The sequence below is a fragment of the Anomaloglossus baeobatrachus genome, chromosome 6 (assembly GCF_048569485.1).
Source record: "Anomaloglossus baeobatrachus isolate aAnoBae1 chromosome 6, aAnoBae1.hap1, whole genome shotgun sequence".
Taxonomy (NCBI): Eukaryota; Metazoa; Chordata; class Amphibia; order Anura; family Aromobatidae; genus Anomaloglossus; species Anomaloglossus baeobatrachus.
The window spans coordinates 105108945-105136404 of NC_134358.1; the positions used below are offsets into that span (position 1 = coordinate 105108945).

The 27460-nt window shown below is 46.5% G+C and overlaps 1 protein-coding gene across 1 annotated transcript in view; it reads right to left on the reverse strand.

Annotated features, from left to right (window-relative positions):
- The window catches only part of LOC142317132 (uncharacterized), a 566806-nt gene that overhangs the window by 393716 nt on the left and 145630 nt on the right, over nt 1-27460 (reverse strand). The window contains exons 9-11 of the mRNA XM_075353156.1: nt 19219-19449; nt 12944-13066; nt 9063-9347 (exon numbers count right to left, since the gene is read on the reverse strand). Coding sequence (XP_075209271.1) covers nt 9063-9347; nt 12944-13066; nt 19219-19449 — 639 coding nt within the window. The remainder of the gene's footprint in view (nt 1-9062; nt 9348-12943; nt 13067-19218; nt 19450-27460) is intronic.

The window sequence follows — 27460 nt, forward strand, 5'->3', positions numbered from 1 at the left end:
TAGACAGCAAATAAAATAAGTATATATTTTGCCCTCGTATTAAATAATAATGTAATTAGCCCTGTCCCTGTCCCATCCATATTATTATTACAATTAGCCTTATTTTGTTGTGGTTATTGCTATTGCTGTGGCCCTATAACATGTTCTCGTGGTTATTTAGGTCAAAGATATATGAGAAATTCTGCTTTTTAGCTCACACTCTCTACAGAACCATAAATACTATGACAAAAAGTTCTACAAATTTATTTGGTGCATGTTAAGTGGAAAAGAGCATAGATGTCTGTATTATGCTGTTTCCATATCCGCCAGTAAGGGTGTTTTCCTGTGAAAACAATTTAACATTTCTTTATAGGATAGGTGATAAGTAGGGATGAGCGAGTAGTGAAATACTCGGTCTCGCTATACTCGTCACGAGTAGCTCCTAATACTCGAGTACTCATTACGAGTAGCGAGTCCAATGCAAGTCAATGGGAAATGTGAGTTAAGGCCACTTTACACGCTACGACATAGCTCAAGCGATCTCGTTGGGGTCACGGAATTTGTGGAGCACATTCGGCCGCTTTAGCGATGTCGTTGCGTGTGACACCTATGAGCGATTTTGCATCGTCGCAAAAACGTGCAAAATCACTAATCGGTGACATGCCCCCCTATTCCCAATTATCGTTGCTGCTGCGTGTACAATGTAGTTCGTTGTTCCTGCGGGAGCACACAACGCTACGTGTGACACCGCAGGAACGAGGAACATCACCTTACCTGCGGCTGCCCGCAATGCGGAAGGAAGGAGGTGGGCGAGATGTTACGTCCCGCTCATCTCCGCCCCTCCGCTTCTATTGGGCGCCCGCTTAGTGACGTCGCTGTGACGCCGAACGAACCGCCCCCTTAGAAAGGAGGCGGTTCGCCGGCCACAGCGACGTCGTTAGGCAGGTAAGTAGTGTGACAGGTCTGAGCGATGTTGTGCAACACGGGCAGCGATTTGCCCGTGTCGCACAACCGATGGGGGGGCGGGTACGCACGCTAGCGATATTGGTAACGATATCGCAGCGTGTAAAACGGCCTTAATTGTCCGCTGGACTGTAATGCTTCCCTGGAGCCACAGACGCAGACTGGCTGTAAGGGAAGTCTAGAGAAAAGCCGCTCAAAAAGCAGGACCCCGAGAACTCTACAACCTTTTAACCCCTATACAGGGATTTGGAATTACACAGAGCCCCAGAGATCACTACCTGTGATAGTCCATGGTGGTCAGGCAGGGTCAAAAACCAGGAAATGCAATACAGGAACAGAATCGGCAGGCAAGGGCGTAGTGAGGAGACAAAGCAGAGGTCAAATCCGAAACTGGCAGCAAGGTACAAAAACAACAGGCAGGATGGTAGTCAAAAAACAAGCAAAGGTCAGCACACAGGACTCAAAATACAAACAGCACATGAACCAGGAGTACAGAACTATCTCTGGCAGTGGTCACATGACAGGAGGAAGAAAGGTGTGGTGTCTTCCCATTGGCTGCATCTGAATGATGGTAAACTTCAGCTGGAAGACACTTGCCACCTACAGTCAGCCAGTGGTATTGCAGGTCCCAGGGAAACCCAGCCTAATGGATGAGCGGAGCCTGCACCCAGCAGAGCCACTGGCACCGACTCCTCTCCCATCACCATCCACGGTGGGAACACGGCATCGCTTTGTGATCGGAGCAGAAGTCGCAGAGGCGGACTCCATGGGGGACATGACATGGACCCTACAAAGTGGTCTGGGGTCAGAATAAAAGGCTGAAATGGATGCATGATTGTTTAAAAGCCGGGCAGTAAAAAGCCGCCGGCTTTTTTAAGCAAACAGATGATGCATGCTCCCCGCCCGGGTCCTTCGCTCCTTGGTGCTATGCTCCCCGTTGCCCAATGCTTCGCTCCCCCATCGCCTCCCCGCCCGATCCTAAGTTAGGACCGGGCGGGGAGCGTAGCACCAGGGAGGAAAGCACGGGGCAGCGGAGAGCACAACGCCAGGGAACGAAGGACCCGGGCGTGGAGCGTGCATCAGCTGTTAGCTTAAAAAAGCCGGCGGCATCCATTTCAGGCATTTTGCTCAGCCCCCAGACAGCTTTGTAGGGTCCAGCAGACAATTACACACATTTCCCATTGACTTACATTGGACTCGCTACTCCTGAGTAATTACAAGGATAATCGCGGAGTAACGAGTAGCCCAAATACCGTACTACTCGGTGAGCACCGAGTAGTAACGACTATACTCGCTAATCCCTAGTGCTAAGTTATTGATCAGTGGGGGTTGGACAACTGGGACCTGAATCGATGGGTGGAACAGGGAATTTTTATTCCAAAAAGAGAACATTTGTCCCCATTAAATTGGAACTGAAGTGCACATGCCCAACCACGGTTTCATCATTTTTTTATGGAGCTGCCATAAAAAGCCGAGCCCCATAGGAATTTAACTGGGAGGCAGTCGAACATGGTATATGCCACTCCATTTTAATGGGACTAAAAGTGCAATATTCTGCCAATCAGTGCAGATCGCAATGGTCGGACCCTCAACGATCAAAAGTTATCATGAGACAACACTTTTAACTTCCGTGCCAAACTTTTTCCGTAGTGCCAACTTCTTTGGCCAGTATCTGTATAAAGTTGTTGAAAGCCTAAGGCCCCCTTCACACGCACGTGTCTCCGGTACGTGTTTTGTCCGTTTCCTGACGTACCGGAGACACGGGCACACGTAGACCCATTAAAATCAATGGGTCTGCGCACACGTGCGTGATTTGCCATGGAACGTGTGTACGTGTGGAGCATACGCGTGTCTGTGTGATCCACACGTAGACATGTCCACGTTTTCTCCGGCATCACGGGTGTCACACGGCCCGCATATGGACCACACTGATGTAGTGTGGATGCGGTTCCGTGTGACACGCACTGGAGAAAACTCACATGTCAGAGAAAAAAATAACAAACCTTTACTCACGTTCTCCGGAGACCGAAGATCAGCACCACGGACAGCGAAGCCAGGGACAAGTGAGTAGAAAGTTCCCGTTCTCCGTGTGTTATCACGGATAACACACAGAGAACACACATAGTGCCATAAACACGGTTCACGGAGGGGAAAACGCACCTTTGACATGTCCATGAAACACGTGCGTGATTTTCACGGACGTGTGAAGGGGGCCTAAGACAGAGTAACTTTTAAAGCAACACGCTAGTGGGTTTTTTCAGTGCTAGAGTGGTGCTGTAAGCAAAGTCCCAAGATCCAGCATTATACTCACCCTCTGGTGTTTTCACGCTTTTTCAGCACTGCTCCAATACCGAAGCACCATCTTGTGCTCATAACTTGTGACGGTCTGAAAGTCAGAAGCTATGTCACAAGCTCTCAATGCAAGTCTATGAGAGTCAGAACACGTTTCTCAAGTGACAGTAGCGGCAGAGACAGCAGGGCTGGAGAAAGTGAGTAAAGTTTTTTTTTTTCTTTTCTCAAACACGTGTGTTTTCTCCAGCGTGTGTGACACGGAACACCTCCGTGTGGTCCGTTTGCGTTCCGTGTGACACCCGTGATGCCGGAGAAAAATGGACAAGTCTACGTTTGGAGCACACGGACACACGTATGCTCCACACGTACACACGGTCCATGGCAGAACACGCACATGAGCGCAGACCCATTGATTTTAATGGGTCTACAGGTGTGCCCGTGTCTCCGGTACGTGAGGAAAAGGACCAAACACGTACCGGAGACAAGGACTTGTGAAAGAGGCCTAAAACAGATACATCTCACCACATTATTTTTGAATGGTTCGCGGTGTTTTGACTAGAATCCAATATACTATACCAAATTTTATTTTTAATCAAGACACGAAAACGAAAATTGGCTTGTATATTAATTGCGTTAATTCCTAAGTAACAGAGAGAAACACCAGAGCAATTTTCATACACCTCACAGCACTGTGTTGTATGTACTCCTATTTTGCTCAATGACATTATTATGGCAATTAGGATAACCTTCTGGGGGTTCCCAAGCTTATACTCACCTTTGGGCATCTTCATCTTCTATTACCACCTTTCCTATTAGTCAAAAGGCCCCGTTACACGCAGCGACATCGCTAAGGAGATATCGCTGGGGTCACGGAATTCATGACGCATATCCGTCCTCGTTAGCGACGTTATTGCGTGTGACTGTGACACCTATGAGCGAGTGTTACCGATCAGAAATACTCACCAAATCATTGATTGTTGACACATCGTTCATTTTCATAATAACGTTGCTTGTTCTGGACGCAGGTTGTTCGTTGTTCCTGAGGCAGCACACATCACTACGTGTGACACCCTGGGAACGACGAACAACAGCGTACCTGCATCCTCCGGCAACGAGGTGGGCGTGTCGCTCATGCGGCTGCTCTCCATCTCTCTGCTTCTATTGGTGGACCGCTGAGTGACGTTGCTGTGATGCCGAACGAACCGCCCCCTTAAAAAAAGAGGTTGTTTGGCGGCCACAGCGACGTTGCTAGGAAGGTAAGTATGTGTGACGCGTACCGGCGATATTGTTCGCCACGGGCAGCGATTTGCCCGTGACGCACAAACGACAGAGGCAGGTGCTATTGCTAGCGACATCGCAATGTCGCTGCGTGTAAAGCAGCCTTAAGACAGTTTGTGACCTGCCAGATCATTTCAGTGTTTCATGGAGCATGTGAAAAAAGAAAGCGTTTTTCAGCTCACCTGTTCCCTGCTCCTTTAAATATTTCAGGGTGCTCGCAGTTCTCCGGCTAGTCCACACCGGTATAGCAGAAGTAAGGGAGGAACAGATTTGAAGTCGGCACCAATTCCATAAAAAAATCTTTGATCCTTTATTGAAGAAAATATACTTTAAAATTCCAGCCAGAACCGCACAGTGCAGGAGTACAGACAGGGTAAAGGGTAAAGAGTCCTTAATCATAAGTCTTATGATTTGACTTATGATTAAGGACTCCTCTGTTTTTATGCATTCAGTCCGAAACGCGTAAAGTTTACCCTGTCTGTACTCCTGCACTGTGTGGTTCTGGCTGGAATTTTAAAATATATTTTCTTCAAAAAAGGATCAAAGATTTTTTTATGGAATTGGTGCCGAGTTCAAATCTGTTCCTTTCATGGAGCATGCCAGAGATCACTCTTCAATACAAGTCTATGAGAGCCTCGTTCTAGCCTCATTCTGTCTCTCATAGACTTGTGATGTAACTTCTGACTTCCGGACAGTCGGAAGTTTCAGTTATAAGATAGCGTTGCAGCGTCAATAAAAGGTAAAGACGGCCAAGGGTAAATATAAGGCGGACTTTGCACATTGCGACATCGCAAGCCGATGCTGCGGTGTCGCACGCGATAGTCCCCGCCCCCGTTGCAGGTACGATATCTTGTGATAGCTGGCGTAGCGAAAATTATCGCTACGCCAGCTTCACATGGACTCACCTGCCCTGCGACCGTTGCTCTGGCCGGCGACACGCCTCCTTCCTAAGGGGGCGGATCGTGCGGCGTCACAGCGACGTCACATGGCAGGCGGCCAATGGCGGCGGAGGGGCGGAGATGAGCAGGATGTAAACATCCCGCCCACCTTCTTCCATCCGCATAGCCGCCGGCGGCAGGTAAGCTGATGTTCCTCGCTCCTGCGGCGTTATACACAGCGATGTGTGCAGCCGCAGGAACGAGGAACAACATCGTACCTGAACCTGCAGCATAATTATGAAAAAGTCGGGGCCTGCAACGATGATACGATAACGACGCTTTTGCGCTCGTTAATCGTATCATCTAGCATTTACACACTACGATCTCGAAAGTGACGCCGGAAGTGCGTCACTTTCGATTTGACCCCACCGACATCGTATGTGCGATGTTGCAACGTGCAATGCCGCCCTAAGAGTAGGTCCAGGGACCTTAGATTAAGAGCAACACTGCCAGTGCTGAAAATATAATAATGCTGGAGCGGTGCTTTAAATAGGAGCGCATGAGTGTTTTTTACATTTTATATAAAGCTCTTTTCATTTATTCTGAGCAGGGAAACAAGTTGCCATATAAAAAAAAAATTAGACAGGTAGCACTGAGAGTAAAATTTCACGGAAACCACTTATAAATACAATTCCCTTCTCTAACTTTTAGCAGCGCAGAGTTGAAGCCAGAGATTCTGGGCAGTGACATACAAATAGGAACTGAGTGAATCACCTTTTGCCTCCATCCACTTTACCGCTATCCCCTGAGCATATGCCTGCAGCTTAAACAGAACTTTTAAATCCACAGCTTGAGCACCAGGTGAACCCTGACTAAATACAATTCCTGTGCAAACTGCCTGTCACCAGCACAAGCCTCTGCTCTTTTCTGCGGAACGCAACAATCTAGGCCAATAAGAGTCATTAATATAAAGTGTAGGTGAACATATCATAGGAAAGCATCCCTCCCTATAGCAGCAGCGTACGAAGTCTATGGCTGTGACTCATTGCCTTTGATCCTTTTTTGTCTCTAGCTTTGTGTGTTTTGCACTAAATTGATCTATTTGCGCCTTTTTTAAAGTCTACTTTATATGTGCTCTCAGATATTTTCGTCTGATTCATCAATCAAGGGTTTTTTCAAAGTCACAAAATCTCGTACAACTTCATTCTGGCCCCCTCCTGTGTATTTTTGATTTTCTTACAATTTTTATGCCATTTTTGGAAATGTACAACTTTTAGCAATAAAAAATTGCAAAAAAAAAGGTAGTTCAAGGCAGAAAAAAATAAAGACCATTTTTGACTTTGTGCCAAGTTTATGTATCGGGTGCACCATTTTGAAGAATTCGGCCAGTTCTGCCATCTTTTTGAACAGTGAGAGGGGCTTAGCTAGGACGGACTGTGGTAAAGAGTGTCCACGAAATTCATAATAGTTTGGCATATCTTACACCAGTGCCCCTTTAACTTAGATTTTCAGATTTGTGTGCAAAACGCCAGATTTGATGAAACAGGGGCTTCATTTGCAACAAAAATTGCTTGATAAATGTGCACCAGAGATTTTCATGTAATGCCATATAGTAGAGTCATTCACTTAGAAGCTTAGTTTTACTTTCCTTATTAATGTCAGAAGACAAGATTTTTCATATTTGTTATTCTTCAAATATTTCCCCTTTTTGGAGATATAAAGTAAATGTTTCATTAGAACAAGTCCTGCCCATGTGCTCCTTTTGGCCATAGTAGAGACCTCCTATTCTGGAATCCCATTTTTTTGCCTGAGTGGAAAATGATCTTGAGTCCCACTGTGGAGGACTCGATGTGACCATGTAATACCACAATACTCCTTTATGCTGCAGGAGACACTTGCAGCCCCCTAATGGTGGTCCCCAACCATAACAGCTGATTGCAGGGGTTTCTAATGCTGGAGCGTACATGTGATCCTCAGCAGATGTCATGCAGTGTTCAGCTTTCCACTCGCTGGGCTGCATGGCGGCGGTGGACCCTATTCACACCACAGAGTCTGACAAACAACCTGAGATCTCTAAAGGTACCGTCACACTAAACAACTTACCAGCGATCCCAACAACGATACAACCTGATAGGGATCACTGGTAAGTTGCTAGGAGGTTGCTGGTGAGAGGTCACACAGTCAGACGCTCCAGCGATTCCACCAGCAACCTGACCTGGAAGGGATCGCTGGAGCATCGCTACACGGGTTGCTGGTGAGGTGTCACCAGCAACCAGTAACCAGCCCCCAGCCAGCAGCGACGCACTGAAGCGATGCTGCACTTGGTAACTAAGGTAAATATCGGGTAACCAACCCGATATTTACCTTGTTTACCAGCGCACGCAGCTACACGTGCAGAGAGCAGGGAGCAGCGCACACCGCTTAGCGCTGGCTCCTTGCTCTCCTAGTTACAGCACACATAGGGTTAATTACCCAATGTGTACTGCAGCTACACATGCAGAGAGCAGGGAGCAGCGCACACCGCTTAGCGCTGGCTCCCTGCTCTCCTAGCTACAGTACACATCGGGTTAATTACCCGATGTGTACTCTGCTACACGTGCAAGGAGCAGGAGCCGGCACTGACAGTGAGAGCGGCGAAGGCTGGTAACGGAGGTAAATATCGGGTAACCAAGGTAAGGGCTTCTTGGTTACCCGATGTTTACTGTGGTTACCAGCCTCCGCAGAAGCCGGCTCCTGCTGCCTGCACATTTAGTTGTTGCTCTGTCGCTGTCACACACAGCGATGTGCGCTTCACAGCGGGACAGCAACAACTAAAAAATGGTCCAGGACATTCAGCAACAACCAACGACCTCACAGCAGGGGCCAGGTTGTTGCTGGATGTCACACACAGCGACATCACTAGCAACATCGCTGCTACGTCACAAAAGTTGTCCATCAGCAGCGATGTTGCTAGCGATGTTGCTTAGTGTGACGGGGCCTTTAGTTGCTTAGCCTGACTCGGGTGTCAGCTGTTTTAACTTCACTGCTCTCTAGTCCAGTAGGAGTTAATTCCTGCTGGCTTGTAAACTGCTGCTAGGAGCTCAGGCTGCTTTGACCAATCACAGCTGCCTTCACTCTTTATAAGGTACTGGATTTGTTTTTTTCTTGCCAAATATAGCTTAATGTTACTTCAGCGATATCGGTCCCTATTAAGTGATCCAGAGCCTGAGGATCTGTTGTGTGTTTTCTTGTGTGGTGTGGAAAGAACCCTGTTGATTGTTTATTTCCTCCCTGTGTTTTATTTCTTCCTCGGCACATATTGTCTCCCCCTTGTGTCTGATTGCAGTGTGCATGAGTTTTGCTTCTCTCCCCTGTCTGTGTATTTGTGGCCTTTACTTCTCTGGTCCCAGCCCTGTCCTGGGGTGGGGGAGAGGGGCTGTTAGATCAGGATTTGGACAAGAATTAGGGACATGCTGATGGTCCTTACCAGGCTACCATCAAGCCTACCTCTGGGATAAGGGACAGCACAGGGTCCCTAGTTTGAGGGCCAGTTTAGGGGTCTCTGCTTCAGTTACCCCAACACCTCCGTGACAGGTCTTCAGGTAGATGACAAGCATAATGCAGCGCATATTATTACACATACATATAACAAATAATCAACTACAGGTTTGAAAAAATACATTTCTTGCATACCTGGTCTTTCTGCACACAAAGTTCCCTGGAATCCTTTAGTTCTGCCTCCAGTTGGGCTACAGACTGTTCTAATCGGACAAGTTCGGCTTTGTGCTTCTGCTGGCCTGTCAGGATTTCCAGATGGAGGGAACGCAAGGTGATTTCCAGCTCTTCAGTTTCTTGTGCATACTTCCTCTGCTGGTCTAGTGCTTTTCCAGCTTCAGTGTTCTGCCGGTCAATAATCTGCTGACACTCCTCTACCCCTGCTGTCTTTTCACTGACTTGTCTTTTTAGATCTTCTATCTCCTATAGAGTGGACAATAGTCACAATCAGACAGGTAAAACAATTCTGACATGTAAATTATTATTTTGACAGCATTTTGGTCAGCACGGTTACTCTTCATCACTGGGATCCTGGCCCTCAGCTCACCCACTCCCCAGGTCCTACATTATGTAGGTCACCCAGTGATTACAATTTGAGAACATAAACTGTATACATTACTCAATGCACTATTTAGGATTTGAAAATCTATGCTAATAATTGCTGCAAAATTCTGATATAAAAGGGAATTTCCAGATTCCGAAAATCCCTGTCCCCAGGCGCTGTTTATTTAAAATACAAATTGTGCTTTACTCACCCTCCCGAGGTCCTAAGCTGCATCTCTGCCACTACTCATAGTATCTGTTATTCTCTTTAGTACTGACATATAAGGTTGAGTGAGTAGTTAAACATTTGTACTCGCTATGCTGTTAGCAAGTACTGTCCGCTACTTGCTTATTCGTTACATGTAGCGAGTACCTGGAAAGCTGTAACACTATTCGCTACTCACACGAAAACTACGGCTTTCGGATTAGTCGCTACTTAGCGAGTATTTCCCATTGACTTACATTGTGCCTGCTGCTCGTAACGAATATGCAAGTAGCGGACAGTACTCGGTAATAGCATAGTGAGTATGACTACTCGCTCAACACTACCGTCATCATTTCTATAGTACGGTGGCCAATTACCGAGGACAGCTCTTAGCGACTCGTACCATCCACACAAGCAGAGGCATCGAGCTCACTGATTGGCTGCAGCGATAACGATGTGACAGCAGTAGTTCAGACAATAGCTGACATCGGTAGCAGTAGAGACTCTGCAATGGACCCGTCGAAGGTAAGTAGAACACTTGTTTAAAAAACTGGGCCTGGGAACAGGGATTTTTTTCAGCAGGAAGGAGGGACACTGAGGAACTATCAATCACGCTAGATGGGCTGAGATTGAGAAAGGTCAATAAGGTTTTATACCTCCATTCTGATATGGATCTGAAGCAGCCATTCACGTGAAGCAGAAACATTTGGCATGCTTAAAGTTTTTATCACCACAGCCAGTTCTTAATGTTGCAGAAATGCCACAGATTTTACCTTTCTAATGTACAGGTATAAAAAAAACACTTACCCTGCAGTACAAACTGCGCTCACTAAGGCCATGTTCACACGTTCAGTATCTGGTCAGTATTTAACATCAGCATTTGAAAGCCAAAACCAGGAGTGTGTGAATAATGCAGGAGTGGTGCACATGTTTCTATTATACTTTTTCTATGATTGTTCCAGTCTGGATTTTGGCTTACAAATACTGGGGAATAAGGCTATGTGACCACAGGACTATGTATCCACGGACTTTGCTGCATGTTTGTCCGCAGGTTTACTGCAGCTGCTCCCCAGACTCCACAGCTATCCATTGCTGCGGGATTTGAACATTTTTGCTGCGGTAAACCTGTGGGACAAGTGCGGAAATACCCGCAGAAGTCCTGCCCTGTATCTCCATAGTGGAAAGGCGGGACATCCGCAGATATTTCAGCATTAATAATGGACATGCAGTTACATGCGGCTGCGGGACATCCGCAGCATATTCCGCAGCTGCACATACCGCAGCATTGATATAGCACTCCCCATGTCCCATAGGATAACATGGGGAGTGTCTGTACTTGCGTTAACCTGTGGATTTATCTGGAAAATACAGATAAATCCGCATGTTTTCCGTGGCAAAATCCGCGGGTACATTGTCCCGTGAGCACATAGCCTGAATGTGTGAACGTGGCCTAACACACGTATATTTTACTATGGAATGACCACAAGAGCTGCAGCAGAATGTTGCCACGTTTGGGCCCAACATAATTCATCATCTATCAGTCTGACAGATGAAAGGCGAATAGTTCCTGCCCTGCAAGGTTTGAGCAGTTGTATTGGTCTAAGGAACTTTCACTAGTTTAGCTGCGAAAAAAGTGAATTTTACTGAAAATAGTAAGATTCAAGAACATTTGAGGCAATAGTATGCAGGAGACATTTTCCAGCAAGATGCTGCATAAAGAAATAAATTATAATTCAGAAAAGAATAGCTTCACAGGTAAGAAAATCTTCACAGAAAACTACATCTTATTATTCAATATTATGCAGTGTTTGTGCCCGTATCCTGGATGAAGAGTGAGAAGAGTAATAACGGTTCCATATTTATACCCCTAGGCCATCCAGCTTTTCTTGCCAGTCTTGATGAGAGGTCGTAGTGGAGTCAGGCGCTCCTGATTCATTAAGAGCCACACACCTCTCAATGAATCCGGCAAGTCTGACGAGAGATGTGTGTGACAACTCAGCGTCTATCTGGCCACTGCGGGCTGAACTGTTCTGAATTGTGCCAGACATATTGCTCTTTTGCTCAGTAAATCAAGAGGTATTAGCCACTGTTTCATGTTAGACTGTACGGTGCACCCTATTGTCTGCTTGTTTTGAATGCCTGTAGATTGCGGATTGCCTCAGCCCCCTTAGACTACATTATTCAGAGGACAATTATGCAATCGGATTTAACTAGCAACCAAGGAGGGAACAGCCATCTCCCAGCAATCCTGTAAAACACAATACCCTGATATGGGAAATGAGGGATATTGAAAGGGCCTTGCACGTGTCACCAATGTGATTCTACAGGACTTCAGTCTAGAGTCCATGGATCCAGCTGGAGGATTACAGAACTACTTCACTGCACAACACAGAGACCAGAAATTCACTTTGAGAACCCAGGTTGTGATAATCCGGTCACCTGGCTACATACCTAGCTGCATTCGGTCACCTTCCTAAGCTTGCCAGTATCTTCTTTCAGGGAGTGACCGCCAAAAACGAGGTGCTGCTGGCTGGATTTGCCCTGGATGCACAAAGTCACTAAGATTCTAATCCCTGGCGGGACAGGGGTAGGGTGAGACTCTGTCTGTACTATATGCTTTTGACTATTGGTGACGCAATAAAGTCTTACCAGCGTGTGGTACCCTCTCCCTGTGGTGTCTGTGTACTGTTCTGCCCACTAGGAAGGAGAACAGGGGTTCAGTTGGATGATCTCTTGCCTGTGAGGTCTTTCTAAAGATAGCCAGTCGAGCGGACGATAGAACCCACTGTCCCTTGTGTTTCCACAATGTGTACCTGCATGCGGAAAATCAGAAATCTTACTCCAGTCTGCAACTGGAGTAAGATCTTTTTAAGCAAGGAATGCCACAGCTTGAATTATATGGGTCATGCCCCCCATTCCTCCCACTTTCGCAGACAGGTGGACCTGTTGAAGTGCCATTTAGACACAAAACGGCCATCGTCCCGCACGCTCCGTGCACCCACCTCCCTCACAGCCATTACTATCACCTGTAACTTGATGTCAGATTAAAGGATTTTTCACAGCAAGCCCGGTGAGTGCCTTTTGTTTCTTTAATGGATTAGTTTAAAAATGTCAAAGTGGGACAGATTCCCTTTAACAGTGAAATTTGGTCACAAAGGTTATATCATAAGGTGCTACGAGCAGATTTTTTTTTCTCTTTTATAGTAAAGAAAGAGTATCTAGTGTTCAGCTCCCTGTGAATACCATGTCTCTATAGAAATATGATGCTCACTTTTTGGCTCTCCTGCAGTTGTAAAGACAGTGCTTCATGATCCTCGTTGGAGTGGCTGTGAGTCGACTTGTACTCCTCTGATTTAGAAGACACTTTATTGATGTCATTCTGGCATTTCGAAATCTGAAATAAAAAGAATATTAAGAAAACTCGATTCCGAAAAATAGTTTACTAAAGTAATTTCATGATAGTATATACATGCGGTACAAAAAATATAACCCTCTAAGGGTTTGTGTGTTCAGGCAACACAATCATACTATAGCTGACCTCTTATATAATACAGATTAATCTTCAGAAACTGCCCGAAAAGTTATTGTTCAACATAAGTTATATTATTATTAACATATTTCTCATCTGACCTTGAAATGAGAGAGAAAAACAAACTTTAGTAAAGGGAATCTGTCACCAGGTTTTTATTCCCCCATCTGAAAGCAGCATAATGTAGAGACAGAGACCCTGATTCCAGTGATGTGTCACTTACTGGGCTGTTTGCTGTCATTTTGATCAAATCAATGTTTTCTGTGCTGCAGATCTAGCAGTTATACAGGGGTCATGAATATGCTGGACTACCTGCAGCATGCCAAGTAGTCCTGTAATGATAATCTACTGCTGATTAAACAGTTTATTTTAGTTTTTTTTTTTAATCAAAACTACACTAAGCAGTCCAGTAAGTGACACACAGCTTGAATCAGGATCTCTGTCTCTACGTTATGTTGCTCTCAGATTAGGTGGTGAAAACCTGGTGACAGATTCCCTTAAAGGGTTTCCATATATAGGACATTTTGCCATCTTAAAAGGGATGTCTGTAGGTATCGAAAAGGGGTTGTCCTAGCAGTGCATGTCTTAAGGGTGCTTTACACACTACGACATCGCTAGCTATAGCTAGCGATGTCATGCGCGATAGCACCCGCCCCCGTCATTTGTGCGATATGTGGTGATCGCTTCCGTAGCGAACATTATCGCTACAGCAGTGTCACATGCACATACCTTGTCAGTGACGTCGCTGTGACCGCCGAACAATCCCTCCCTCAAGGGGGAGGTGCTTTCGGCGTCATAGCGACGTCACTAAGCAGCCGGACAATAGAAGCGGAGGGATGGAGATGAGCGGGACGTAACATCCCGCCCACCTCCTTCCTTCCGCATTGCCAGTGGAGGCAGGTAAGGAGATGTTCATCGCTCCTGCGGTGTCACACATAGCGATGTGTGATGCCGCAGGAACGACGAACATCGTACCGGCAGCAGCAACGATATTAAGGAAATGAGCAACGTGTCAACGAGCAACGATTTTTTACGTTTTTGTGCTCGTTGATCATCGTTCATCTGTGTTGCACGCTGCGATGTCGGTAACGGCGCCGGATGTACGTCACTAACGACGTGACCCCGACGATATATCGTTACCGATATCACAGCGTGTAAAGCCCCCTTTACCATTAGTATAGATCATCAACATCAGATGGGTGGGGTCCAACACCTGTTATCTGTGTGGTAGAGTATGTTCTCCAACCTGCAAACCCTTCCAGAGAGATCCAGGTGCACACTTATTTTGCAAAGGTCTCGAATGCACCAACAAGTAAATATTATAACACCATTGGAGAAGTAACTTGGACTTGTTTGTATTTGGAATAATAAACCCCACTTGTTTCTTGGTGCAATGAAGACCTCTAGTAAAGAAGAACCTTATTTTTAACTGATAATTTTTAGCAAGTATATTACAATCATGTATAGATAGAATATAGATTTGACCAACACAAGCATTGGTTAAGTATGATAAGTATGACTATGGTACATCTGGTAATGTCCTGATAACAAAAAAGTGAATGAAAATAGGGCCACACTCCTGGTTGGTCCTGTAATAAAACAAAAGATAAAGACAAAGGCACATTCAGGACAAGTGCAAAGGTCTCAGGCAAGTACAGTTTGGCAGAATTAAAACTGACCAAAACACAAAAGGAGAAACCCAACCGTAATTGTCACAAAAGAATCAAATGAAAACAAGCACGGAGGGGGAGCGGGATGGGATCGGGGGTTCTAGAGTGCTCTGATGTCGGGCACAACAACACCACAATATGCTCAGGGAGTGTCCAGTAGCTCAATACGTGAATCACATTTTAGTTCACGCTCTCAATTTTTAGCTTTTGACCCACTTGCATCGCCCTGTTGTAAGCCCTGAAAATGGACCAAGGCTAAGTCATATTAATCCTAAATAAAAGGGAATCTGTCACCAGGTTTTTGTCACCTAATCTGAGAGCAGCATAATGTAGGGGCACAGACCCTGATTCCAATGATGTGTCACTTACTGGGCTCCTTAGTGTAGTTTTGATAAAATCACTGTTTAATTAGCAGTAGATTATCAATAGAGGACTCCTTGACGTGCTGCCAGGTAGTCCAGCATATTCCTGAGCTCTGTATAAGACCTCGGTTCTACTTGTGCATAGCTTTCGATGCGAGAGCATTGGAAGCGACATGCTAACGACCCTCTCCTGTGAGTGTAAGCCGCGGGTCATGAGACTGTGATCCGATCATGCAATCAGATCACAGCTGCGGAGAAGAGGGAGGTAGCATTTTCTCCCTCTCCTAGCAGAGGCCTGTTTCTTCGTACATTGAACTGCACTCGGATGACATGCAAGTGAAATGCAATGTTTCACACGCACCCACAGACTTGTATGGGAGTGCGTGTGAGCCAAGACACTGCGATGCAGTATGGTTCGATTTATTTCTCATGCTGATATGGCATGAGAAATTTTTGCAGTAGAGTGAGAGCAATCCGATGTTTTATCAGATTGCACTTGTCTTTGCAAAACGCAAGTGGAACCGAACCCTAACTACTAGATCTGCAGCAGAGGATATATTGATTTTATCAAAATGACAGCAAACAGCCCAGTAAGTGACACATCGCTGGACTCAGGAGCTCTGCCTCTACATTATGCTGCTCTCAGATGGGGTAGCAAAAACCTGGTGAAAGAATCCCTTTAAATCCATGCTATAAGGAGTCCTTTCCATGCAGCGCTCAGACTATTTGCATGCTGTGTATTGTATAAACAATGTAAGTGAGAAGAAACATAAAAATTGAGATTCTAAATCAGCATATTAGAATCAATGTACAGACTCCTCCAGTTTAGGAAAGTTTGTGCAGGTGAAAGGGTCTCTTTAAGTTCACACATCAGTTTTTTCCAATCAGGCATAATCCGGTTTGTGCCTGATGCAACGGATCCGTCTCTGATTGTGTAAAAATGGATGCGACAGATCCGGTAAAAAACGGATCCGTTTTTTTTTTTGTTTTTTTATGCGGAGAGAGAGACCCTATCATCACCGCACAAACAACGGCACTACCGTCCCCACCATCACCGCACACGCAGGCAATCTCGCACGCATCATCACTGCACATACACCGGCACTCCCGCACGCATCATCACCACACCTACACCGGCACTCCCGCTCCCACCATCACCGCACATACCCTGGCACTCCCGCTCCCACCATCACCGCACATACACCGGCACTCCTGCATGCACCATCACCGCACATATACCGGCACTACCGCACGCATCATCACCGCACATACACCGGGACTCCCACTCCCACCATCACCCCACATACACCGGCACTCCCGCACGCACCATCACCGCACATACACCGGCACTCCCACACGCATCATCACCGCACACCCAGGCACTCCCGCACGCACCATCACCACACATACACCGGCACTCCCGCTCCCACCATCACCGCACATACACCGGCACTCCCGCTCCCACCATCACCCATCACCGCACATACACCGGCACTCCCGCACACACCATCACCGAACATACACTGGCACTCCCGCACGCATCATCACCACACATACACCGGCACTCCCGCACGCACCATCACCGCACATACACCGGCACTCCCGCTCCCATCATCACCGCACATATACCGACACTCCCGCACCCATCATCACCACACATACACCGACCCTCCCGCTCCCATCATCACCGCACATACACCGGCACTCCCGCACGCACCATCACCGCACATACACCGGCACTCCCGCTCCCATCATCACTGCACATACACCGGCCCTCCCGCTCCCATCATCACCGCACATATACCGACACTCCCGCACCCATCATCACCACACATACACAGACCCTCCCGCTCCCATCATCACCGCACATACACCGGCACTCCCGCACGCACCATTACCGCACATACACCGGCCCTCCCGCTCCCATCATCACCACACATACACCGGCACTCCCGCACACACCATCACCGCACATATACCGGCCCTCCCGCTCCCATCATTACCGCACATACACCGGCACTCCCGCACGCACCATCACCACACATACACCGGCACTCCCGCTCCCATCATCACCGCACATACACCGGCCCTCCCGCTCCCATCATCACCGCACATATACCGACACTCCCGCACCCATCATCACCACACATACACCGACCCTCCCGCTCCCATCATCACCGCATATACATCGGCACTCCCGCACGCACCATCACCGCACATACACCGGCCCTCCCGCTCCCATCATCACCGCACATACACCGGCACTCCCGCACGCACCATCACCGCACATACACCGGCCCTCCCGCTCCCATCATCACCGCACATACATCGGCACTCCCGCACGCACCATCACCGCACATACACCGGCCCTCCCGCTCCCATCATCACCGCACATACACCGGCACTCCCGCACGCACCTTCACCGCACATACACCGGCCCTCCCGCTCCCATCATCACCGCACATACACTGGCACTCCCGCACGCACCATCACCACACATACATCGGCACTCTCGCACGCATCATCACCGCACATACACCAGCACTCTCGCACGCATCATTACCGCACACCCAGGCATTACCTCAGTGACGTCCCCGCTGACAGCACGACTCCCTTCAGTTGCTGTGTGGAGCTCCCGGGAGCGGCGGTGTTCTACTGCCACTCCTGTCAGCTTCATCTAGCAGAGCTGGATGCGTCGTGGGACCTCTGTGGATTACATCGGACCTGGAGGGGTATTTGGGGATTTTAATAAAATGGTGAAAGAGGGTGTTTTTTTTGTCTTTTATTCCAAATAAAGTATTTTTTGGGTGTTTGTGTTTATTTACTTTCACTTACAGGTTAATCATTGGGGGTGTCACATAGACGCCTGCCATGATTAACCCCTTATTACCCCGATTGCCACCGCACGAGGGCAATTCGGGATGAGCCGAGTAGAGTCCTAGTCTAGTGGATGCGGCAATTTCGGGCGGCTGCTGGGTGATATTGTTAGGCTGGGGGGCTCCTCATAATGTGGGGCACCCGATCCTGAGAATACCAGCCCTCAGCCGTGTGGCTTTATCTTGGCTGGTATCAAAATTGGGGGGACCGCATGTCGTTTTTTTTAAAATTATTTATTTATTTATTTTGCTGCACATATAGACCCACCCACCGGCGGCTGTGATTGGTTGCAGTGAGACAGCTGTCACTCAGCGTGGGGGCGTGTCTGACTGCAACCAATCATAGGCGCCCGTGGGCGGTGAAGCAGGGAATACGAGACTGAATAATGGGCGGCCGGCATTTTCAAATCAGGAGAAGCCGCCACAGTGTGACGGTCGTGCAGCACCGCGATGGTGATCGGTGAGTGGGTGAGAGTGAGTGAATGAGTCAGTGAGTCAGTGTCAGTGAGTGAGTGAGAGAGTTTGAGAGAGAGTGAGTGAGTGATTGATTTTCTGACAAGCAATGACTTTTTATCACTTCTGGGCATGCTCAGAAGTAAAACCCGGATCCGGTACATGCTTCCAGCGTTTGATGCATGCCATTGGATCCGGGGCGCATAGACTTTCATTATGTACCATGCCGCACAGCGCCGCACCCGGCGCTGTGCAGTTTTCTGCCGCAGGAAAAAAAAACGTTCCACTCTGCGTCCTGTGCGGCCGCCGGAGTGACGATTTTTTCCGCATCCGGCAAAAACCGGATCAAATGCAAGTACATGTGGCCCAATCCGGCGTTAATAAAAGTCTATGAGGAAAAACCGCACCCGGCGGCAAAAAAAAACGGATGCGTTTTTCCCGCAAATCACCGGATTGTGCCGCAGAGCAAAAACCTGATGTGTGAACATACCCTTAGTTGTGATTACTTGCAAACAAGAATGTTGTCTTGGTATTTCAAAAGCTACATATATTACATATATTAGCATCTCATTCCTATAGAAAAGATAAAAAGATAATAACAGCCATAGTAAGAATGATAATAAGAACATTCTGATCCATGTAACAAAGTCCTGTACCTCCTTCTGGAGGACATCGATCTTCTCTTTCAGCGCCTCCTCCTGCTGCTCGTACCGCTGGCACCGCTCTTTGTTCAATTTATGGTGGTCCTTAGAGGAACGCAGCTCTCCAGATAACTGGTCAATCAGGTGTTCAAAGCCGTCTACCTGGTCACTCTTTTCCTTATACTGACGCTGAAGAATCAATACTTCAGCTTCCAGACTCTGAATTATTTCCTTTTTGTTCGCATTCTTACAAAAGTTGGAAAAGGAAAAAAAAAAAACAGAGACAAATCACTGACATTTCTACACCGGCATCCCATCAGCTATACAGTCTGTAATAACTGGGGTAATAATAAGAAGTGATAAGATTGTGGGAAGATCCAAGAGCAGACACGTGTATGAAGAACCCAAATGTGTTTTATTACATCATTTATGGAATTGGGCTGATGATAGTTTTTGATCATTTATTGATAATGTTTTCGATCGGTTATTGATCATATTTACCCGTTATTACTACAAATCTTTGCAAAGCATGGTAGTCATTCTACAGGAAGCTCTAGTCACCAGACTGGAGGAATATGGCTGGAAAATTACTAAATTATACAATAATGATTCGCTAATAAAAGCACATTCACACGTTTCACGCATCTGTGTTGCCCAGGGAATTATTGTTATTATTATTTATTTATAGAGCACCATTAATTCCATGGTGCTGTACATGAGAAGGGGTTACATACAGAATACATACACAAGTTACAGTAGACAGACTAGTACAGAGGGAAGAGGGCCCTACCCTTGCGGGCTTACATTCTATAGGATTTTGGGGAAGAGACAGTAGTGTTATGATCCGGAACCATGAAAGACCACCACAAATCATTGGCAAAAAGGTGACAAGAGCATTTGCAACTAATCTGGCCGCCATCCCCTTACTAACCATACAACTAGAAGTAGCTGAGGGGTGAACTAACATCCTGTGCACTGCGAACCCAGCCGGAGAACTAACTATCCTAAAGATAGGAAAGACGAATAACTCTCTGCCTCAGAAAATAGACAAGAATAGCAAGCCCCCCACATTCAAAGACTGCGGTGATATAGGAAAAACACAATACACAGGTAGATGACAGGATTAGCAAAAGGTGAGGCCCCCGCTGACTAAAATAGGAAAGGACAGGAAAGGGACTGATGGTGGCCAGAGAAAAACCCTGCAAAATACCAACTTCCTGATAGTACAAAAAGGCCCTCAGATCGCTCGATCTAAACTCCGTCCTATACCAGGTGCCCTTGTCATACCAATTGACAGAAAACAAGAATTATAACAAATTCAACAAGCCACAAACACATGGACCTAAAGGAGCTATACTCCACACAGAACTGCAGGGAGTTTCTTAAAAATCCACTGAGGGGGAAAATCCCTGGAAGGAAATAAACTGCAAACAACCACAGCAAATGACAAACCCAGATAAGCAAAAGAACCAGACAATAAATAAAGAGCAAGCACTTATCTGGAGTAGATGTGGTGTAAAGCAGGATTAAGCAGGCTGGAGATACAAAGAACAACTGACATCCGGCAACAGCCTGCAATCAGACCAGGACTTAAATAAGCAGAGAGTTAGCAAAGGAAACACCCACTGCACAACACACCTGGTCCAAGTCCAAATCATTCCTGGCCACCAGAGGGAGCCTTCCAGGAGCCAAAACATAACTAACATTCACAACACAGTAGGTTGGGTGTAGGTTGGGCGGCGGCTCCGCTTGGTGGTCGGACGGAGGCTCCGCTAGGTGGTCGAGCGGCGGCTCCGCTCGGTGGTCGGGCGGCGGCTCCGCACGGTGGTCGGGTGGCAGCTCCGCATGATAATGAAGCAACGAGGTCATTGTAGATTATAGGCATTTCTGAACAGATGGGTTTTCAGGTTCCGTTTGAAGCTTGCAAGGGTAGCAGATAGTCTGACGTGTTGAGGCAGCGAGTTCCAGAAGACTGGGGATGCTCGGGAGAAGTCTTGGAGTCGGTTGCGTGAGGAGCGAATGAGAGAGGAGGAGAGAAGGAGATCTTGGGAGGACTGGAGGGGACGTGTTGGAGTGTAGTGGGAGATTAGTTCAGAGATATATGGAGGAGACAGACTATGCACAGCTTTGTAGGTCACTGTTAGTAGTTTGAATTGGATGCGGTGGAAGATTGGGAGCCAGTGGAGGGACTTGCAGAGAGGAGAAGCGGAGTGGTATTGGGGAGAGAGGTGGATCAGACGGGCAGCAGAATTAAGGATGGACTAGAGAGGGGCGAGCGTGTTAGCAGGGAGACCACAGAGGAGGATGTTAAAGTAATCGAGGCGGGAGATTATGAGGGCATGCACTAGCATTTTTGTAGATTGCGAGTTGAGGAAAGTACGGATTCTGGAAATATTTTTGAAGACGGCAGGAGGTGGTGAGGGATTGGATGTGTGGTATGAAAAACAAGGCAGAGTCAAAGGTCACTCCGAGGCAGCGAACTTTGGGTACTTGCGAGAGCCTGCTGTTATTTATTGTAATAGATAGATCAGGTGGAGAGTGTAGGTGAGATGGAGGAAAGATGATCAGTTCAGTTTTGGCCACATTGAGCTTTAGGAAGCGAGAGGAGAAAAAGGAGGATATAGCAGATAGGCACTCTGGGATTCTGGACAGCAGAGATGTGACATCTGGGCCAGAGAGGTAGATCTGAGTGTCATCGGCATATAGGTGGTACTGGAAGCCATGGGACTTTATGAGTTGTCCCAGGCCAAATGTGTAGATAGAAAAAAGTAGGGGTCCCAGGACAGAGCCTTGAGGGATGCCAACAGAGAGATGGCGGGATGAAGAGGTTGTGTGGGAGTGGGAGACACTAAAAGTGCGGTTGGAAAGGTATGAAGAGATCCAAGAGAGGGCGAGATCTCTGACACCAAGTGAAGAGAGGATCTGTAGTAGGAGGGAGTGGTCGACAGTATCGAAGGCTGAGGACAGGTCTAGAAGTAGGAGTATGGAGAAGTGCTTGTTAACGTTGGCAGTAAGCAAGTCATTCGTGATTTTAGTCAGGGCAGTTTCAGTAGAATGATGGGGACGGAAGCCGGACTGTAGGTTGTCAAAGAGAGAGTTAGATGAGAGGTGGGAGGAAAGTTCAACATGGACATGCTGTTCCAGGAGTTTTGAGGTGAACGGGAGTAGTGATATGGGGCGGTAGCTGGTAGTAGAGGTTGGATCGAGGGAAGGTTTCTTTAGGATAGGTGTGACTGTTGCATGTTTAAAGGCAGAGGGGAAGGTACCAGTCATTAAAGATAGGTTGAAGAGATGGGTTAAGGCAGGGAATGGGGTACTCGGTCCCGGGCGGTGTATAACTGGGGAATGTCACTTTGGTGGCCATTGCTCGGTCCTATGCCCTGGGTGCTTTTTCATGGGGAATATTTGCAAGGGAGATTAAAGTCATTGGTGTGACGCCACCTGTGGGTTGCGGGTAATATGAGGGGAACCGCCGCTGCTGAGTTGATTATCCCCCAGGGCTGATGGTAATGGCGGCTGTGGTGGTAGGCCCTCCACAGGCAGGGCTGACCCCAGGAGATGTATGGTGGAGCAATAAGGGAGACCACACCGTGAGTTGTAATTAACAGTCTCTACGCACTCTTGACCCTCGGACAGCTGGTTCAGATCCCTGTAGTTCCACTGCCAGTTGATGACTCGGTTGATCTGTCCCTGGCACCCTCAGTGTGGTTGGGTCCCCGTAGCGTGGAGCGTTTGGGGCCCAACTGTCCCATTTTATGGCAGTCTCCTTGTCCGTACGGCGGGCAGTGTGGACCCTGTAGGGCTGGTCTGTGTCCCGAACCCTGATCCTTGCTTTACTACTGGTGCCCCCAGATCTGTAAGCCAGTGAGATCCATGGAGGTCTCTTCACTGTGCAGGTATTTGCCAGACCGTATGAAACTGGAGTCTGAACTAGGGTCCTGTGCCCCGTCGGTGCTCTGGTCCCAGCGGGTGTACCTGCCCTGGCGACCACTCTCCTGTGCCCCTGGGTCACCATTACATGACCCAGATCTCAGGCACTTCTCCTTTCTTTCAATTCCTACTCTGTCTGCTATCCCCTCCCACCAGGCTGTCTAGTACCTCTGGTATGGCTCTGCCCTCTAGGTGGCCATCCCCTTGTGTCCGACTAGCCAATTACCCCTGGTGTGGAGTGGAAACTGGGATTTTGGTGTGTGTGGGTGTTTCTGGCAACGGTGTTCCAGGTCCCAGGGGGTAGGCCCTGCATCCTGGTGGGGATGCAGTTCCTAGTAGTGCCTTGAGTGGCTCAGGGGCGCTACACATCCAACATTTACGGTCTCAGTATGGGTCATGATGTCCTGACAAGTAGGGGGTTTCCTAACTCAAATTTGCTTATGACACAGTTGAGTTCGGGTATTGGGACCAGTGGCCAGACATGGCACTCAATACTTAGAATATGAAACAAGGCCATACTTCCAATTTGTGGTGGACAACTACACAGTGACCCTCCACTGAAATTAAATAAATATTTAAAGGGAAGCTGGTACCAGGTTTTTGCCATCTAATCTGACAGCAGCATCACGTAAGTGCTGAGACCCTGATTCCAGCGGTGTGTCACTTATTGGGCTGCCTGATGTAGTTTTGATAATCACTTGCTGATAAAACAGTGAAATTATCACTTGAGCATTAGTATATCTGTTGCCACATAGTCCACTTTGACTACGGATTGGCAGTTTTCTGCCTATGCACGATGTACATAGAAATCTCAGTGGTGTGGGCAGGGATATGCACAGCTCAGAATTAAGATAACCAGCAGATCTGCAGATATTTAAACAGGTTTTATCAAAACTGCAGCAATCAGCCTAGTTGGTGACATATTGCTGGAATGAGAGTCTCTGCCTTCCTTTATATCACACTGCTCTCAGATGGGGAAAGAAAATCCTAGTGCATGCAGGTCATATCAGTCATAATCTCTCTGTATCTCCACTTGACAAGAGGATGGAAATGCTGTACTTATGGAGGCAGAAGCTGAATTTGGCCTTGAAAGTCATTTTGGGCCAATTTGAACAAGAAGGTAGGTGCACTGCTACTAATACGGTATATATTAAATAGACAGATAAGACCAGTGCTCATCCAGTGCAGTGAAGAATATCCAATGGATAAAGAGAAAAAGACACTGCACATATAGGGCATATATACATTCTATATGTACAGGGTCTTTTTCTCTTTATCCATTTTGGGCCAATTTAACACTCCATAACTTCAACTAAGAGTAACGCACTCTCTACGTATGTACTGGATGGCTGACGTATAACGAGCCTGAACAGAAACAATCTGAGCAGGGGTTCTCCAAAAGCTGAAAACTACAAAAAGAGATACAGATAATAATCTATAACATTTTCTCCATAAATCAAGATATATGCGTTTTTGAAACACAGTCTCTATTAATACTCTCTCTCTCTCCCTCTCTCTCTATATATATATATATATATATATACATATATATATATATATATATATATATATATATGGTACATATATTATATATATATGCATATTATATATATACATATATATATATATACATATTTATTACATACACACACACATATGTATACCGTATATATATATAAATATATATTCTATTTTATTTTTTATTTTTTATTTATTTTTTTTTTTTTTTAACCCCCCTTTACACTGAGGCATTACCTCGACTGGTTTGCCACACTGGTGTAAATCTTTCTAACACACTGTCTCTCCAAGTTCACATCCCAATCGGATCTTCTTTTTAAATAAAAACAAAGTGGGGACTAGTTCCCCTTTTTTTTCCCCTTGTCTACTCTTTATCCTGCATCTGCATGAATATATATATATATATATATATTTTTTTTTTATATATATATATATATATATATATATATATATATAAATAATAATGAATATCATAACATTCTTTTCTAAACAAACAAGAACATGAAAAACTATTTTTTGTACAACAAATTTTATTGCAAAACAATACAGTCAAAGGGAACCTGTCACCAGAATTTTCCCTTATAGGCTGCACCACCAGTGAGTTGTTGTATACAGTATTCTAGAATACTGTATATAACAGCCCAGACCACTCTGTATAACATAAAAAAAATCCCTTTATTATACTCACCTTGGGGCAGTTGGGTCAGATGGGCATCGCTTGTCTTGGTCCGACGCCTCCTCTCCTCCATCTTGTACAGTCGCCATCCTCCTTCCCAGCCCCATGTGGATGATGCGTCATCCACACTGAGGCCACCATTGCATTGCGCTCCTGCGCACATGCACTTTGATCTGGAGGATAAATCATCCACATGGAGCAGGAAGGAGCACATTGATGAAAGGAAGAGAGGAGGACGGGACCAGTGATGCCCATCGGACCTGACCGCCCCACAGGTGAGTATAATAAAAGGTCTTTTTTATGTTATACAGCGCAGCCTGGAAGAATTTTGAACACAGTACACATTCTCTGCATGGTGTGGCACCCTCTAGTCTATATACACACACACATATATATATATTTTCTTTAGCAAATTTAGTGCACCCCATTCTTAATACTATTGATACAGAGCAGCCTGGGCTCTTATATACAGTATTCTGGAATTGTATGTATGTAAGGGCTGACAGGTGCTGGCCGCAGCTTATAAGGGACAAATCTGATGACAGGTTCCCTTTAACCTGTTATCTCCCATGTGACTTAACCTCCCTCCCTCCATTTTGTCTTGTATTTAAGTGCATGTGTACCAATGTATTTTTTGCACATGTGGTTAGTCCTGAGGAAGTCAGTAGGACTTTGAAGCATGTAAAAACACTTTATATATCTTCATCTTATGGACCATAATGGACTGATCAGCAGTGCAGAGAAATCCACTCTTTTGCTATTTATCATACAGACAACAATGATATTCAATGTTCACAAAAAAACCCCATACAAATACTAAATAAGTCACATTTTGCACACGTCCTTCTTTAAGAAATTTTTAATAAAACGATGACTACATCACTTGGCTTTTCCCTGGAGACGTCTCATAAAAAGTTGTTCAAAAGCTCCGTACTGAAAATAGCTACTGTTGCTCTGACATTAAGAAGGGTTTTTTCCTTATTTTAAATGAGACATTCATAATACTTAATGAAGAAATAAAATAGATTGTCATCGCCGCGCACCGCTACAGCGGGTAATGAATGGAAACGTTGTAACAATCGCGGCAGCGCTGCCCCTGAGCATTGCCGGAGTTATGCTGGGATATGTGCCCAGATTGTGCTGTGCTGTGGATGTTTCTAATTTCTCCTGTCTTAATCAGGTTCTCAAATTAACACAATCATCTGATTGTTCCTTTACATAAGGTCTATCCCGTAGATGGGAACTTAATGATGCTCAGGCACAGCAAGGCTAGAATTCCCAGCAGAGCCCTAATTGATGAAATGAACTTTGACGACTGGGATTTCCAAGTTTGTTTAAAATCTACCCCTCAGTAACATGGTTAGTCTCATGGCATACATGATTACAGTGTAATGTATATAGTATGATGAAACATCAGGAATGAATGCTTGCTGTTATGTTAATGAAGAAATCAGCCAACATCTAGCTGAGCCGGCGTGCTACTACAATCACACGAGAAGCCTCATGTAAGCGCATGCCGGAGCTATATAAATACATTGCACATCGTAACATGGGGGGGGGGGAAGAAAGAACGCAAAAGTCATGATTATGGGATTGTTCCAAGTGAACTTTGCACAATTATTACTGGATGACCCATTAAGTTTGATTTTGCCTCAACTACAAAGCGGGCTTTACACGTTGCGACATCAGCAACGAGATATCGTCGGGGTCACGTCGTTAGTGACGCACATCCGGCGTCGTTACCGACATCGCAGCATGTAACACAAATGAGCGACGATCAACGAGCACAAAAACGTCAAAAATCGTTGCTTGTTGTCACGTCGCTCATTTCCTTAATATCGATGCAGCGACAGGTATGATGTTGTTTGTCGTTCCTGCGGCAGCACACATCGCTGTGTGTGACACCACAGGAGCGACAAACATCTCCTTACCTGCCTCCACCGGAAAAGGAGGAAGGAAGGAGGTGGGCGGCATGTTCCGGTCGCTCATCTCCACCCCTCCTTTTCTATTGGGCGGTGGTTCAGTGACGCTGCTGTGACGTCGCTGTGACGCTGAACGAACCGCCCCCTTAGAAAGGAGGCGGATCGCCGGTCATAGCGACGTCGCAGAGCAGTTAAGTGCGTGTGACGCTGC